This window comes from Oratosquilla oratoria, chromosome 3 (genome assembly GCF_046742065.1).
Source record: "Oratosquilla oratoria isolate Oo_2021 chromosome 3, ASM4674206v1, whole genome shotgun sequence".
Taxonomy (NCBI): Eukaryota; Metazoa; Arthropoda; class Malacostraca; order Stomatopoda; family Squillidae; genus Oratosquilla; species Oratosquilla oratoria.
Window position 1 is genome coordinate 53,526,123 of NC_134779.1, and position 17,500 is coordinate 53,543,622.

The window sequence follows — 17,500 nt, forward strand, 5'->3', positions numbered from 1 at the left end:
GTATAGCTACAGACACACACACACACACGCGCGCGCGCGCAAACAGCCTTAATTAATTATATATATGTATATATATATATATATATATATATATGTATATATATATATGTATATATATATATATACATACACCTGCAAAGACACACACAGTCATGTGTACTTTTATTTGTTCCATATATACATATATATATAAATATATATATATATATATATATATATATATATATATATATATATATATATACAAACACACACACATCCATAGATCAGTCATACATGAGCTCTGAGAGCTCTCTTCCGGGAGGGAAATAGCTGTCTATCACGAGTCCAACACGTGATCCAAGACCATGGTGAATCACATACATACACAAGCAGATACACTTCATTTGATCTTTTCATAAACACACAGTATGGTCACTTGGAGATTAAGAGACGGGACCACACGAGTATTGCTCTTTTCCTGCATAAGTACATTTACACACGCACATACAAGCGCGCGCACACACACACACACACACACACACACACACACACACACACACATTGTTGTATGGGGTCGCCAACTCACATGAATGAGGCTTTAAGTCCCTAAACGAAGAAGAAGAAGAAGAAGAAGAAGAAGAAGAAGAAGAAGAAGAAGAAGAAGAAGAAGAAGAAGAAGAAGAAGAAGAAGTGTGACGGGACCATTTTCCTGACCCAAATTAGTCCTCCCATCCCCTTTCCGTAGCGGGTGTGGCACTTTGTACTTTTATTCTGGCTGTCGCCTTAAGGCGATTTCGTTCATGTTGAGGCATTGTGAGAAGTTGGTAAAGATGGGTGAGGAAGACATAAATCAGAATCCAAATTTATTTCTGACTAGTTTCGCACAAAAAATAAACTTGGATTCTGATTTATATCTTCCTCACCCACACCTATACCATATATATATATATATATATATATATATATATATATATATATATATATATATATATATATATATATATATATATATATATATATATATATATATATATATATATATATATATTCATATATATATATATATTATTCTTTCGGGTCGAGACCAAGAAAAACACGAAGAATGAAAAGAAAAAAATAATTCTACTAGCAAGAAAAAAAAATCATTGGTGCTGTGGTAACAATTTCTTTACACGATTTTTTTTCCAACTCACGAAGAAAACAACAGAGCTTAGGGTAACCAACTTGCATTCCGAGCGCAAGTGACACAACTCTTAGGTCACCACACACATTACACATGAAGACCCCACATATCATTTCCAACAAAAATTTCACTGATGTCCGCTGTGATTAGTTTCTTTACACGATTTTTTCTTGACTTTACTATCCAGCTCACAGAGGAAACGACAGAACTTTGTGTAACCAAGTTGCATTCCTAGAGAAAGTGACAATTCTTGATTACGTCATCACATACCTTCCACATGAAGACCCCACATTTTATTTCTAAAAGAAGCTTCATTTCCTTCGTGTTCGCTACGTGAGGCAGAGGGAAAGAGACGAACTTACAGCCATTGTGGAGTAGGACAGCTTTCAAGATTACTTTTGACGAGTCTATAAACAAGTGCTTCTCATCTGTGCCACATTCGTGGCCGAATGACACCGTAATCTTCAAATTCTTTTAAAAGATCATGCCAATCACGATGGAAATAACACTTAATTCTTTTTTTCTGGAGAGGAATCCAGCCCGCTTATCCTGAACCTCAAGCGTCTGACCTGATTCTTAAACTAATTTCAATTTCGAACGAGACTTTTAAGAATCCCATTGACTCAGCACATGTGATTCACTTGATGAACGTTTTGGGTCCAATGTTGGGTCTGTGTTGACTTTTGACTTTACTTCTTAGCAGACTCGTTGTCACCAAGTGTCATATTTCCTGTCAGCCGAGCCTCCTGACTGTGGGCCAGTGACTAATAGGTGGTGAGGAAGAGCCTACGCCAGGAGGCGCTGAGTAGCTGCGGCCGAAGCCTGAAGGACTGTTGCAACTACAGTTACTACTGAGAATCGGAGAGAAGTTCGGGGTTCCAACCCAGAGCGAAACGGACGCGGGACCAGTACGCTGCCGATGACGCCACCAGGATGATTTGCCAGATCATCATCATCGTATCGTGTCACGGCAGAAAGACACCCGTGCCTTTGCTCCGTTGTTGACCTGACAGAGGTCAGCGGATGTTATGCGTCTCGGACTCCAAAGGGGGTCAGGTAGTGAGATGATGATCATATTATATGGTCTGACTTCGGTGTCCGCATTGGCCACAGGCTCTGTTCTCGGCATGTCCCCATTTTACCAAGTTGATTTTTTAATTTACCGGATAAAGAATTACTGTATAAGGAGGACTCACTGTACAAGGATGACCAAAGGCGCCTTTTGCCTCTTAAAGCCTCAAACTGTGAGAAGCCTGACATGTGGCACATCAATGGCGGACACCATTTCTTTTTATCCTCGTCACCCACTACACAAATGAAAAAATTCCTTATACCATTTTTAATGGGGAATGTGAAGCGACCCTTTCCCATCTTAGCATCTCGTGGATGAAGGGTCATCCCTGGTTCCCTCCGCATCCCTCGAAGAACGCTACACCAGCAGAAAAAAATATTAAATTAGTGTCGAATTTGCCACACTTTATGGGAATTTTTCCTGCCTGATGCCCAACAACTTCATTCAGCTACGAAAAAACCTTTTATCGTTACGAAGTTAGAAACTACGATGTTGTGAGTCCTTAAAACTTACGATGTCTTAAACTGTTAAAATGTATGATATCGTAAATGTTTAAAACTTACAATGTAATAAACTGTTAAAACGTACTATGTCATAACTTGTTAAAACACGATTTAATTAAATATTAAAACCTACGATGTCGTAAACTGTTAAAATGTACGATGTCGTGAATGTTTAAAACTTACGATGTAATAAATTGTTAAAAAGGCACGATGTCGTAACTGGTTAAAACTTACGATGTAAACGGTTAAAGCCTACGATATCGTAACTTGTTAAAACTTACGATTTAGGAAATTGTTCAACCTTACGATGTCGTAAATGGTTAAAACTTACGATGCCTTAAATTATAAAAACTTATGATCTCGTGAACTGGTCAAACTTACGATGTCGTAGTTAAAAGTTACGTGTCGTAAATGGATCAAACTTATGTCATACATAGTTAAAAATTATGATGTCATAAATGGTTAAAATTTACTATGTCCTAAATTGTTCAAACTCATGTAGTTAAAACATGATGTCGTAAATATTTAAAACTGACAATGACTTAAATGGTTAAAACTTTCGATGTTGTAAATTGTTAAAATTTACGTCATATATTGAAATTTACGATGTTGTAAATAGTTCAACCTTACGATGTCGTAAATGGTTAAAACTTACGATATTATAAACAGTTAAAACCTACGATATCTTAAAGGGTTAAAATTTACGATGTCGTAGTTATAACTTACGATGTCTTAAATGGTTAAAGCTTATATCGGAAATTGTTCAAATTTACGATGCAAATAGTGAAAACATACGATGTCGTAAATACTTAAAACATACAATGTCTTAAATGGTTAAAACTTACGTCGTAAATGGTTAAAACGTATCATGTCGTAAATTATCAAAAGTTACGATATCGTAAAGTTAAAACCTGCGATATCTTAAATGGTTAAAACTTACGATGTCGTAAATAGTTAAAAATCACGGTGTCTTGAATGCTTAAAATTTACGATGTCTTGAACGTTTAAAAAACTTATGATGTCTTAAATGGTTAAAACTTACGACGTCATGAATTATTCAAACTTACGATGTCTCGCTCAAGTCTCACCGGGCAACTACGACCTTGCACATTTAAAGAATTTCGTCATAGCGCCAGCGAATCCAGAACGTCAATAGGCCACTATATCGTGAAAGTAAGATGAGGGAAGTGAAGAATACATGACCAATGGTGACCAATGACACCATACCGGTCCTCCGGTCTATGTCCGACTGACCACTCTCCTCCCCCCTCCTCCTCCTCCTCCTCCTCCAGGATCAAGTGTCAGCATTGACGTCACCAAGTAACCTCAACCTATTCTCGACTTCCTTGAACTTAGTGACTGTCTTCAGGAATTGTCAGTAAAAACAGCTGATTTCTCGAAACTTATTTTCGTTCTCGATGGTCTACTCTCCGTGTGTGTGTGATTCATCATGGTCTTGGATCACGTGTTGGACTCGTGATCGACAGTCATTTCCCTCCAGGAAGAGAGCTCAGAACTCATATGTGACCGATCTATGGGTAATGCTGTGACCTTACACTTACACACACACACCCAACTCCCCGCCCACGAGTTGGAGTAACGACTCGCAGCGCAGCGATACTGAAATTATTTCAGCCCTGGGCGGGATTAGAACCCGGGCCACTGTAGTGGCGGCCAGGAACTCTACCACTGCGTCACGAGTCGTGTGTGTGTGTGTGTGTGTGTGTGTGTGTGTGTGTGTGTGTGTGTGTGTGTGTGTGTGTGTGTGTGTGTGCGCGTGTGTAAGCGTTCCCTGCAGGACCAAAACGTGTGGGCAACGAGGCAGGACTGATGAGACTCTAGCCTAATGGCTGCACCACTCAGGATATCTAGCAGCGCCTACAGGGTGTTCCAAAACAAGTAATCACAAGAATGGTCACAAAAAATTAGTCATATTTTGGGGGTAGCACCCTGTATATACGTCTATTATCATTATCATTATTATTGTATTATTATTATTATTATTATTATTATTATTATTATTATTATTATTATTAGTGTAATTCGAGAGAATTTATGAACGGGAGGAATGTGGAATAAAGCTGAGACCCACCACTCTGAAACATCCCATTAATCTCAAATCCCTCAACTCAAAGGTCTATTTTACGTGATAAATCCCCGATTTTCTCACGGGGTTAACAAGGACCTGGATTGAAACTCAGGACTTAAGAGCATACGCCCCTATTAATACCACTGCCGCCACGCGATGACTCCTGGACGGGTTCGAACCGCCTCGATCTGGTTGTTCACTTCCAGAGATCGACCTCGCGGTAATCTTTACATAACTGATAAAGAGATAATCTATCTGCATTCAGACGATCAATCTCCACACACACAACGTTCAAGCAGCGCCTCTGCCTACATCGCAGAACATCGGAACAACGAAGAACAAACGGGGAAGAACAAAACTCACCTTGGTGACACTTCCATGATATCGCTGAGGTCTACCACACCAGAAACGCCGCCTCCACCATCACCACCGCTGCCGCTGCCGCTGCCGCCACCGCCACCGGCGGCGGTTCTCCCCTTTTCTGCATCGCCTCCGCTAGGAGACGAGTTCCCTTCGGCAGGACGACCCTCGTGAGCCGCAGAAGCGAACTTCTTCCTCTTCTTCGCCGAAGTCCTGGACGACGGCGGCGACATGCACGAAGTCGACATCGGCGGGGAGGAACACTCCATGTCCGAGGAGGAAGAGGGGCTTTGGGAGAAGTACTGGGTCGGGAACCCAGGACTTGTCGGGACGGGGGGAGAGGACACGGGTCCTGGGGAGGGCATGGCCGGGGAGGAGATGGCCGACGACGGAGTTAAGGGCGAGGGCGAGGTGCTTTCGGCCATTGTCGTCAAGACCGTGGGACCCAGATCTCCATCACTCTCGAGGAAGACCGTTTTGGAGGAGGAGGAGGTGGTGGTGGTGGAGACGAGGGGTAATGCTGTTGTTGGTGAAGGAAGAGGAGGATAGGGGGGTGCTGAGGGTGGTGGTGGTGATGGTGGTGGTGATGGTAGGGATGGTGTTGCATGTAGTGGTGACGTGGTGACTGGTGAGCGAAGAGTCTGCAAAGAAATGAGAAGACAAACATCACTTTTTTTTATCATAAGCAGAGCACATATTAAGGCTACGCCTACCCTTAAACTATCCAGTTCAGTTTGTATTTTTTTTATCTCCTGTCAGGAGATTTTATTCTGCAAAGGGAAGACCCCCCCCCACACTCTCCGAGGCTGCACCTGAACGGTGGTGTCCATAAAAAAAAAAAAAAAAAAATCCTAAACGGCTGAAGCAGATCATTAGCCTCAATTCTTCACCGGACCAAAAATAGCCGGATAATTTCCCAGATGAAAGAATGAAAATACCAAGATCCCCGGACCCTTTCTTCCTCCGGGAAGAGCCAAAGAACACACCAGGTCGTCCTGTACATCAAAGGGGAAATAACTCGACAGTTGAGATGGAAATTGTTTGGGTCAATCTTGTCAGTTCTCGGAAACGAGCTCAGCAGAGAAATCACTCCAGAGACGAGCGAGCGAGCCGCGCACTGGCACGTCTGCGTTCTGGTCACCACCCAGCACGGTGTAGAGTACCAACACACAACACCGTCAACAGAAAACAGACGACTGCCAAAAGGCACCGACTGCCCTGGAACCATATCAGAGTCCCAATTCAAAATTCTTTCTGATGTCGGTCAAAATACCTCATATAAAAGGGCCTAACATATTATTAGAGGTATGATACAAAGTTTTATAAGTGGGGTCTTCCATATATACACAAAAAACTATATAATGTAGGATTTTGGTCGACATTATGTGGGATTTTGACCAATGGGATTTTGAATGTTGGATTTGATGAGTGGGATTTGACTGGACACTGCTATCACCACATGGACACAAAGAACATCTTATATGGTTCTCCACATCCCTAAGATAAAACAAGGACTGCGCTGGAAAGCCTTCGCTCTGATTACCATCCGGCATGAAAACCTTATACCAACACAGAACCGGCAAGGCAAGAGCCTCCAAATACGCTAGAAGCAACCACGACACAGAAGACAAACAGCATTTCATAATGCATCTACACACTCCCACGACAAGCAAGGCCTACACTGGCACGACTCAATCCAGCAAGGATACAGTGTAGTAAAAGTGTTCCAACTTCATGAAGAGCGAAGTTTTCCATGAGATATGGATCAGAGAAAACCAGGTTTTCTTTAGATTTACATTTGATTTGCCCGTCCGCCATGACATACGTAATACACGATGAATACATTAATGTTCTGTACAAAGTATGCAAATAATGTTATGTACAAATAGATTCCACAATACGATGGCCATCCTTGAATGTGGTACAATATTTACAATATATGATTTGATTATAATTGACGTACAATAATGATCTTACCAAGATTACAAATTTTATCTACAATTAAGCTATGTCTGATATGGGAACACTACAGCAATGGCGGCGTTGCCACAACAGTACCAACACAGAATCGGCCCATTATCCCCCCAATGCAACCATGACGCAGAAGATAAAGAACACAATACTACGCCGTCCTCGGCAGCCCTAAGGCCTGGCAAAAGACACCAATTGCCAAGAAGGCCACAAGCGTGACAACAGCCTGAAAATTAGTGAGAGTTAGTGGATGCAAGACGATTAAATTTAGTGTTAAGAACGTGGCCTTCCCCAGGAGATTCAACAGCAAAGCATAACGTATGGGAGTAAGCGAGTGAAGACAGATCGAGAACCTCTGGCATGAAGGTTCTGAATACAGACACTATTTATGGATCGCAGGATCGTATGCCTCCTTGACCGAGCGTTACCCCTCACAGCCAGCCGGTCGCTCCGGTTTCAATGTGCAATGAATGTGTGGTTTTGCGGCCAATCATGTGTGTGTGTGTGTGTGTGTGTGTGTGTGTGTGTGTGTGTGTGTGTGTGTGTGTGTGTATGTATGTGTGTGTGTGTGAGTGTATATATGTGTGTGTGTGTGTGTGTGTGTGTGTGTGTGTGTGTGTGTGTGTGTGTGTATGTATGTGTGTGTGTGTGAGTGTGTATGTGTGTGTGTGTGTTTCACCTTGGTCTTTGGATCATGTGTTGGACTCGTGATCGACAACTATTTCCCTCCCGGAAGAGAGCTCAGAGCTCGTATGACCGATCTAGGTAATGCTATGACCTTACACGCACACACACACACAACTCCCCGCCCATGAGAGTTGGAGTAACGACTCGAAGCGCAGCGATACTGAAATAATTTCAGCCCTGGGCAGGATTCGAACCAGGTACCGCCGGTGCCGCCATACTGACAGTCTGGGACTCTACCAACCGCGCCACCGAGTCGTGTGTGTGTGTGTGTGTGTGTGTGTGTGTGTGTGTGTGTGTGTGTGTGTGTGTGTGTGTGTGTGTGTGTGTTTGTGTATTATACATTCTTGGGCCACGTTTTATTCCTTGTTAACCGGCTTTTAAAGAGGTCTCATCACAATTTTCAAATTTGTTTTTCTGACATCCTGGAGTTGTCTTACGTTTTAATCGGCTTTTTTATTTCACCTAAACGAGTCGTCTGCTACAAAAGTTGTAATGAGTGGTTGACATGTTGATGACGTATAACGGTGTATATAAATACAAAGATGTCATTGTGCATAGAGTGTGCAGAATTGAGCTGTGAATCTTTAGCTTCTGTATGTTAGTCATATTTTTTTTTCGATTTCCCTCCATTTTGACCGTTAGTCATTTTTTTCGATTTCCCTCCATTTTGAACGTTAGTTAAAAAAAAATCTATTTCCCTCTATTTTGACCGTTAGTAATTTTTTTCGATTTCCCTCCATTTTGACTGTTAGTCGTTTTTTTCGATTTCCCTCCATTTTGACCGTATTTTTTTCGATTTCCCTCCATTTTAACCGTTAGTCTTTTTTTCGATTTCCCTCCATTTTGACCGTTAGTAATTTTTTCCCCTCAATTTGACCGTTAGTAAAAATAAATTCGATTTCCCTCAATTTGACCGTTGGTCTTTTTTTCGATTTCCCTCCATTTTGACCGTTAGTCTTTTTTTCGATTTCCCTCCATTTTGACCGTTAGTATTTTTTTCCATTTCCCTCAATTTTGACCGTTAGTCTTTTTTTTTCGATTTCCCTCCATTTTGACCGTTAGTATTTTTTTTTTTTCTTTCCGATTTCCCTCATGTACAATCGAAAAGAGGGGAAGAGAGGAGAGACGCCGCTGTGCTGCTTGGAATTGTACCATGATCTGAGAGTGAGGCTGGGCACTGATGAATTTTTTTTTTACCCAGAGTGAGGTTAGGTGAGTGTAATTCTAAAACTATTGGCAATTGCCTGTGTGTTCAATGTTTTGTAATCAATCATCCTTGCTACCCATTCATGACAATTTTATTTTCATTTGTGTCTTTTCAGGAACACAAGTGATGGAACATTTTTAGAAGCTCTGCCATGGGATTCGAACCCTGACCCGTGCGTCGATAATCACGAGGCCAAGACGCTAGCGACCATGCTACATGTGATGGTTCAAAAGGACTGTACTAGTCACAATACAAGCGATGACTCAGCGTCAGATAAAACGTACATCATCTTCCAATCATGCTTAATGTTTGCGACTTGCTCTGCCTGTAGCTCAGACTTCAACAGGCTAAGGGCACAGTCGCACCAATTAAGCTTACGACCTGTTTCCGACCACCGGCGACCAGTTGCAGGTAGTCTTTGGAAGTCGCTGGTAGTCGGTAATAAGATAGATAAATAGATAGATTGATAGATATATTACAACACACACTGAACAGTCCCCAGTACACAGATTTTCATCTTTTCAACCACGTTAACTTTTTCCATTTCAGTTCTTTGCATAGGTTTTATGTCGCCGACCGATCGCTTGATTTTCGGTCGAAGGTGGTCGGAAACGGGTTGTAAGCTTGGTGTGACTGGGGCTTAATTAATTTGGAAGGTAATTTCTGTATTGCGCAAGTGTTACGAATACTTCATTAGTGCATGAAATGTTTGTGTCCACGCTAAAGATAGACATAAAACATACGAGTTTATACTAGTAACTTTCACTAAACATAAAAAATAAATAATGACAATTTGCCGTTTTTTTATTTCAAAGATTTCACATAATTCTTTTTAATGCTTTCATATCATGGGATGGTCAGCCCTATTACCATAATCTATGTTTGTACCCATTCGTAAACTGAAACAGTGTGATGGTTTAAAACAGCGTTTCCTAACCTTTTCCGACCATAGCACCCCTGTCGTCATGTCTAAGCAGTTCAGTACCCCTATCTTGTTATTAGAAAGATAAAATAAAGTGAAGTGTACTTCTTGATGATTTATTTTCTTGATTCCTTAGAGCTGAAACAAATTGACGATATTGTTTATAGAAGAAATAAGAACACCCTAGAAAAATCAAATAACGTGGGAAAAGGTCAAATATAAACTAGGTAATCAATGATACATATATCAATGTGACTTTTGTGTGCATCATTTTCCAGCACCCCGTATAATTGATTTCACCACCTCCAGGTGTTAGCACCTCAGGTTGGGAAACGCTGGTTAAAAAGATAAAATGTGGTGACAATGAAACAGTGACTATATAAAAGGTTACCTACTTAGGGGTGACCTTATGAGTTCCAGTGTTTCCCAAACTTTTCCAATACGTGACTCCTTTCAGTAACACCAAACCTACAATGACCCTCACCTAAGCCTTCTGAAAACGTATTAATCTTTAATATCGCTGATATATTAATCTAAACTTTATTAATCACAAGAGAGAAATATAAATATATCATTGTTTATCAATGTTTATTAACAAGAATTGATCTGATGATATATTTTAATGAGAAGGTTGTATTTGTTTTTTGATACAAGCAAATCAATACGCGGGTTTGTGTGGCTGAATGTATACTGTATATACTTCCACCCTCCATAACTCCCAGATAAAGGCTCATGATCCACATTTTGGGAACCCCTGCCTTAGGTCAGGAGAGGTCATAGCTCATAAAGTGCTCGCTAAATGCTCTAACGGTTGAAATTAAATAATGTATACAACATCAGTAACAACAATTCTCCAAAGTACCTAACATACAATTTCTAGCCAGTAGTACATTACCGGACCAGAAACAGCTCAGTCTTCTACTAAATTAGACACTCTGGATTCTTCTGTCAAAACAACTTTTATCACACTGGTACTGTACTATGGAATGACCTCCCTTCAAACACAAGAGCCTTTCCAACACAAAATGTCTCTAAGGATCAGGTTAAAAACATTTTCAGTTCTCAATTAATAGCCAGAATTTAAGAGTTTTTGATTATTATTTTAGGTTATATATATATATATATATATATATATATATATATATATATGATGGTGCTATTTCCAATGCTTACAATGATTTTTTCCTTATGTTTACTTTGTGTAAAATAAATGTGAATGCAGTTATCATAGATCATTTTCTTTTGTGATCGGTTTTTCTTATGTCAAATTTCAACATCAGTATTACCTACACATGTACTGTATCATATTATGAATACTATTATAATTTTATTACGTATTATTTTTTTAATACATCAAGTGCCATTATTTTTACTTTATTTACATAACGAGTTATGTCAAACCGTTTTATTCCCCTGAAGGTGGAGGTGGAGGGGGAGGGGGAGGAGGTCAGAGTTGGAATCAGCCAGAATGAAGTCTTTGAAGGAGACACACACACACACACACACACACACACACACACACATAAACACGTACATGTACGGCACACACACACGCACATACATACACACATACCTACACGCACGATACATACACACATACACATATACATATACACACACCTACATGCACGATACACACACACACACACACACACACACACACACACCTACACGCACGATACATACATACACATATACATATACACACAGCTACACGCACGATACATACACACACACACACACGCACACACACACATACACATCCATACATACACACACACACTTACACGCACGATACACACATACATGCTTACATACACACACCTACACGCATGACTGATACATACATACACACACACCTACACCTACACGCACGATACATACATACATACATACATACACACATACACACACAAATATAAAGAATAGCATGTTTGATGAAAATTCCACGGGATAAAGGAACCGTTCAAAATGTTTACGAAACACACCGATGCAGAGTTTGAATGCGTTTCAAAATAACCGCTATAACTGCCATAACCGTCACTGACAAGAACCCTAAACACATTTCGACATTTTTGCAAATGATGCTACACGCTGACGTGCATAAATGACTAAACAGATAAATAAATAGAACAAAAAATAAGCGAATAGATTTATAAACGACAATAAATAACAAGAAAATAAATATATTTTACCAAAAAAATTAAGGCAAAATGAAAGAACGCTAATTAAAAACACTACGCACATTGACGGCGACATAATACAATAAACGGGTAAATACAACAAAATTAAATAAAATAAAGATAAAAACAAGGTACTATAAAGGGTAACACTAAATGGAAAAAAAAATAAAAACAACGAAACCAAATAAAATAAAAGAAACGGGTAAATGCGATAAAACAAAATAAGCAAACAAATCAAAGATAATACAAAATTTAAGGGACACCCTAGATGAAAACACTGCGCTTGTTGATAAGGAACAATCGCCACGCAAGCGCACGAGCCACGTTCCGTATCTCATTGATCTCTCTGGGAAGAGACGTTGGACTACTGTTTGTGTTGTATTAATGACTGTTTCCATATCACCGGCTGAAAGTAGGAAGAAAAGATCAGTCGCCGGTTGTCAGGTCTCCATGTGTGAAAAGGTGTAAGAGATATCTTGGGCCCAGTCAGTCGACCGAGAGTCAGCCTACAGGGGCCACCACAAGCAGGTAATTGTTACTTGTCTTAACTGGCGAGGATTTATTATACAACAAATTCTATTTCCCTTTCGAAAAAAATATATAAAAAGATTCACAAAGAAAAGAAAATAGACAATTGAAACCAATAAATCATGGGAATGGGAATATTATAAACCAACTATATGGCAACACTAGCAAAGATTGTCTCCGCCATCAAAGAATAAAGTAGTATAGATGTCAGATGCCTGAATTTAAGGGAGTGCATATGAAGGCGTGGCTGGCGTTTGCAAACTAGTAAACAGGTATCCAAACATCGCTAGTTAATTATTTCTCTACAGTGAATAGATAAATAATAACATAAAATAAGATATATTCAGATCAAATAAATCATCAACATTGTATTCCCGCGTTGCATAAAGGAAGAGGAAGAAGAGAACAAAGAGAATAATCTTTCTCGAAATGTTTTGACTCTTTGTCTATACGTGCTTGTTCACTAATGTCCGTTCTTATTCGCTCGTTATGCCTAAATCCACCTTTAGAAAACGAAATCGAACGAAACGTTTTGATCGGACCCGATTCGCATGTGTAAACATCATCAGGATCATTAACGACTTCACAAGGATCATTTAGTTACATGGCCAGGGACTCACAAGGAGAGTTTTTATGGTGATATAAATGTGGGTTAATGCTCTTAGATTCTTTACACACTTCCAGATTTATTGATTAATTTATCTGTTTTTATTTATCTATTTTTTACGATCTGGATTAGTGTCCATCACCATGGAAGCAACGCCATCCTTCCTGACCCACAAATGGGATTTAACTTCATTTACATATTTTTCTCTACTGCACAAACCCGCGTGGGTCACGTTCCTACCCCGGATCGCGTCTGGGTCTGATCCCCGGCAAGTGTACAATGCTTCCATGGCTTTCCAACCCATCCCCATAACGGCGGACATCAGAGGTGCCGTAGTCCAGTGTTATATATGGTGTACATGTACCCCACAAGGATTCTAGCATCATTGCAAATTATATGCATTTGGATTTGGAGTGTATAGGACCTGACCCTGGTGTTGACAGACCAGAAAGTGTCACCGCGTTAGGTCAAGCCGCGTCATAGCGTCGGGTCGGTCCCGCGTATATATACTGCCGGCCCCGAGTGGGCAGGCAGTATATGAAATAAACAAATAAAAATATATATGAATAATAAATAAATAAATAAAAAAGGAAAGATATTATGGCCATAAAAGTAAAGACAATCCTTAAATCGGCTAGCTCCGCTAGAAGAAGAAGAAGAAAAAAAAAAAAAAAAAAAAAAAGCGGGTAGGCCAGTCAGTTCTCCTCTGTACTCGAATTGGTATGCGCCACTAGGCCTTCGCGGTCGGTCTTCCCCCACTTCGGGGACCACCACGCCACGTCTGCCTCTGACACACGTAGTACCTTCACTAGAATAAAGTATACAACGAAACTGCGCATCACTCTCCCTCTACTTCACCTAGCCCAAGTAACACACTCATATATGAGAGATTCGCTAGTGAACAGCGACATCGATCAGATAATTTTTATTTTATTAGTGTTCTGAGTTCATACGATTTTAAACATCAGTGGTCGAGCGGAGTAAGGCGGTAGTCATGGGGCCTCTTGGCATCTTGAGCAGCAGGTTCGAATCCTTGCGCGACACTCATATGTTACATTGCATATATATGCTAGCACCTTATCAGTATGGTTAAGCTCATTACACTGATTTCTGACTTTATTCACAAACAGAGCCATGCCAACACACCAAAAACGTCACTTGTACTTATTAGAATACACGAAACCTTACCAACCCGGGTTAAGCCACCATGGTGATGTATAGAGGCTGTATCGTCCCTCACGGGATATGCCGGTTCTGTAGTGGACCATTAAGGCTGAACTGTAACTTTACCTTCTTTGAATATTCATTACTGATACTTTCACTTCGGCGGCTCGTACACCAACGCAACCAGTTGCATGAAACCGATCGCGGGGCGTAACAGTGTGTGTGTGTGTGTGTGTGTGTGTGTGTGTGTGTGTGTGTGTGTGTGTGTGTGCATGTATTTGTGTGTGTTTGTGTATGTGTGTGCACATATGTGGAGGGTACAGGAAGGCTGTGTGTGTGTGTGTGTGTGTGTGTGTGTGTGTGTGTGTGTGTGTGTGTGTGTGTGTGTGTGTGTGTGTGTGTGTATGTGTGTGTGTGTGTGTGTGTGATCGGTTTCATGCAAATAGTTGCGTCGGTGTTCGAGCTGCCTTCGGATGTCATCTTGCACCCAACGAAGCAACCCTTCTCCAAGTTATTTAATTCATCTCCATAGCAAACACGTACTCCCATTTCTAAGTTCTTTCCAAGAATCCCAATATACGTTTCTATTCCTAATCAGTCTCTTAGAACTTAAAACCATCTTTCTAATTATAGACTTGATGTGATTCTCCTCTGGGAAATGATCCCCACCCCCCAACCCTTCCCTCCCCCCACCTTCTCGCCCCGTCTCGTCTGCTAAGTTAGAGTGAAGAGACTTGGCCGAGCAGAGGAGGGTAAACGTGGTCTCCTTTAACGTTTGTGGGATTAGCGCTACGGCTAGGCAACCCCCCCGACGTCACGGAGGCACCCGTGACGCTGCCTCTGCCTCAATCTCCACCATTACCTATTCCTCATCTACAGTACTTGTCCTTCCTCTTCCACCTCCACACTCACCACCACCTTATTCCTCGTGTACCTCTTCTTCTTCTTCTTCTTCTTCTTCTTCTTCTTCTTCTTCCTTCTCCACCATCACAATCTACTCCTACTCCACCCTCACCACCACCTTATTCCTCATGTACCTCTTCTTCTTCTTCTTCTTCCTTCTCCACCATCACAATCTACTCCTACTCCACCCTCACCACCACCTTATTCCTCATGTACCTCTTCTTCTTCCTTCTCCACCATCACAATCTACTCCTACTCCACCTTCAACACCACCTTATTCCTCATATACCTCTTCTTCTTCTTCTTCTTCCTTCTCCACCATCACAATCTATTCCACCTTCACCCTCACCACCTTATTCCTCGTGTACCTCTTCTTCTTCCTTCTCCACCATCACAATCTACTCCTACTCCACCTTCAACACCACTTTATTCCTCATCCACTTCTTTATCTCCCGCTTCCCTTCCACCTCCTCGTCCTTCTCCTCCTCATCATCCACCCCCACCTAACCACCATCTACTCCTCCATCTCTTCTTCCTCCCCATCCCCCTCCTCCTCCTACACAACACAAAAACTCGGGTGCAATAATACAAGTAAATAATTAGGACTGCACGCGCGTGCACGCCCCTGCCTCTCTCACTCTCTCTTTCACATACACACATCACTTTAACATCTAAACATTCAAGATCGCACGACAGAGCCGTGAGGCTGTATACAAGGATAGAAGCGTTGGTAAAACTGAAGCCACAACAACAATAACAACAACAACGGAACTTGGGGCACAGATGGTCGAGTCTGGCGTTTAACAAATGTTTTCTCTCGGTATTTACTAGGGAAAGGTTAGATAAGGTACCTGACTGCGATCCCATTTCCAGTGGGGATGAAGAAAGTAGACTAACTAATATCAGCATTAGTAAGGTCGAAGTAGTCAAACAGATTGAAAGACTAAAAGCTTTCTTCCGGGACTGCTTAAATAGTGTAAATTTGAAATATGTGCGACCAGTTAACAGAAATACTTAATAAGTGAGTAATACTCGTTTTGTGCCTATTGCTTTGGGCCGGTAAAAGTTGTTTCTGTTTTCAAAAAGGAGATAAATTGTCTATATACAACTACAGGCCAATCAGTTTGACATCGCCTATAGGTAAAATGCTTGAATCAATAATAGTTAATAGATCACATCGAGAGACATAATCTGATTCGTGACTTACAGCATGATTTTAAGTTCTAATGTGACTAATATCTTTTTAGACGAAAGTATATAAGGCGTCAGATAACTATGATAGTTACGATATTATTTACCCTGACTTCAACAAAGCATTCGACAAGGTGCCTCACCAGAGACTTCTAAATAAAATCAAAGCCCATGGCATAGGAGGAAAAGTGTTAGAATGGATTAGAGCTTGGATCAGTGACAGAAAACAGCGGGTCACCATAAATGGTGTAAAACCCAAATAGGGGAATATTTCTAGTGGAGTTCCCCAGGGCTCGATTTTGGGTCCCTTATTATGTACATTAACGACTTGGACAATGGGATTAATAATGATGTTAGTAAGTTTGAGGACGACACTAAAATAAGACGCCTTAATTACACCAGAAGACGACACCGAGATTCTGCAGGATGATCTTAACAAATTGTTCACATGGTCGGTGAAATGGCAAATGGACTTCAATATCTCAAAGTGCAGTGTGTTAAACATAGGGCTACACAACCCTGAAAACAGATATAGCTTAGATAACACGTTTTTAGAGAAAACTGAGTGCGAGAGAGACTTGGGAGTTCTAGTGAGTCCTGACCTTAAATCCAGGAAATAGTGCATTACAGCCTGGAATAAAGCTAACAGAGCATTAGGTTTCATTGCTAGGACGGTTACGAATAGAAGTCCAGAGGTAACTATCAAACTCTATCTAGCGTTAGTTAAACCCATTCTTGACTATGCAGTATAATTTTGGTTTCCGTCCTATAGAATGGACATCAATTCACTTGAATCAGCACAGAAGAGAATGACCAAAATGATATAAAGGCTCAGAAATTTACCTTACGAAGAGAGGCTTTGGCACCTTAACTTATACTCTCTGGAAAGACGCCGAAAGCAGGGTGATCTAATAGAGGTGTTCAAGTGGATCAAAGGTTTTAACAAGG

General features: G+C 40.8%; 1 protein-coding gene across 1 annotated transcript in view; it reads right to left on the reverse strand.

The window, feature by feature from the left end:
* LOC143022628 (uncharacterized) overlaps positions 1 to 5,997 on the reverse strand; it is a 375,823-nt gene extending 369,826 nt beyond the window's left edge. The window contains exon 1 of the mRNA XM_076180939.1: positions 5,193 to 5,997. Within this exon, the coding sequence (XP_076037054.1) occupies positions 5,193 to 5,872 (680 nt within the window). The 5' untranslated portion in view covers positions 5,873 to 5,997. The remainder of the gene's footprint in view (positions 1 to 5,192) is intronic.
* Between the last annotated feature and the right edge of the window lie 11,503 nt (positions 5,998 to 17,500).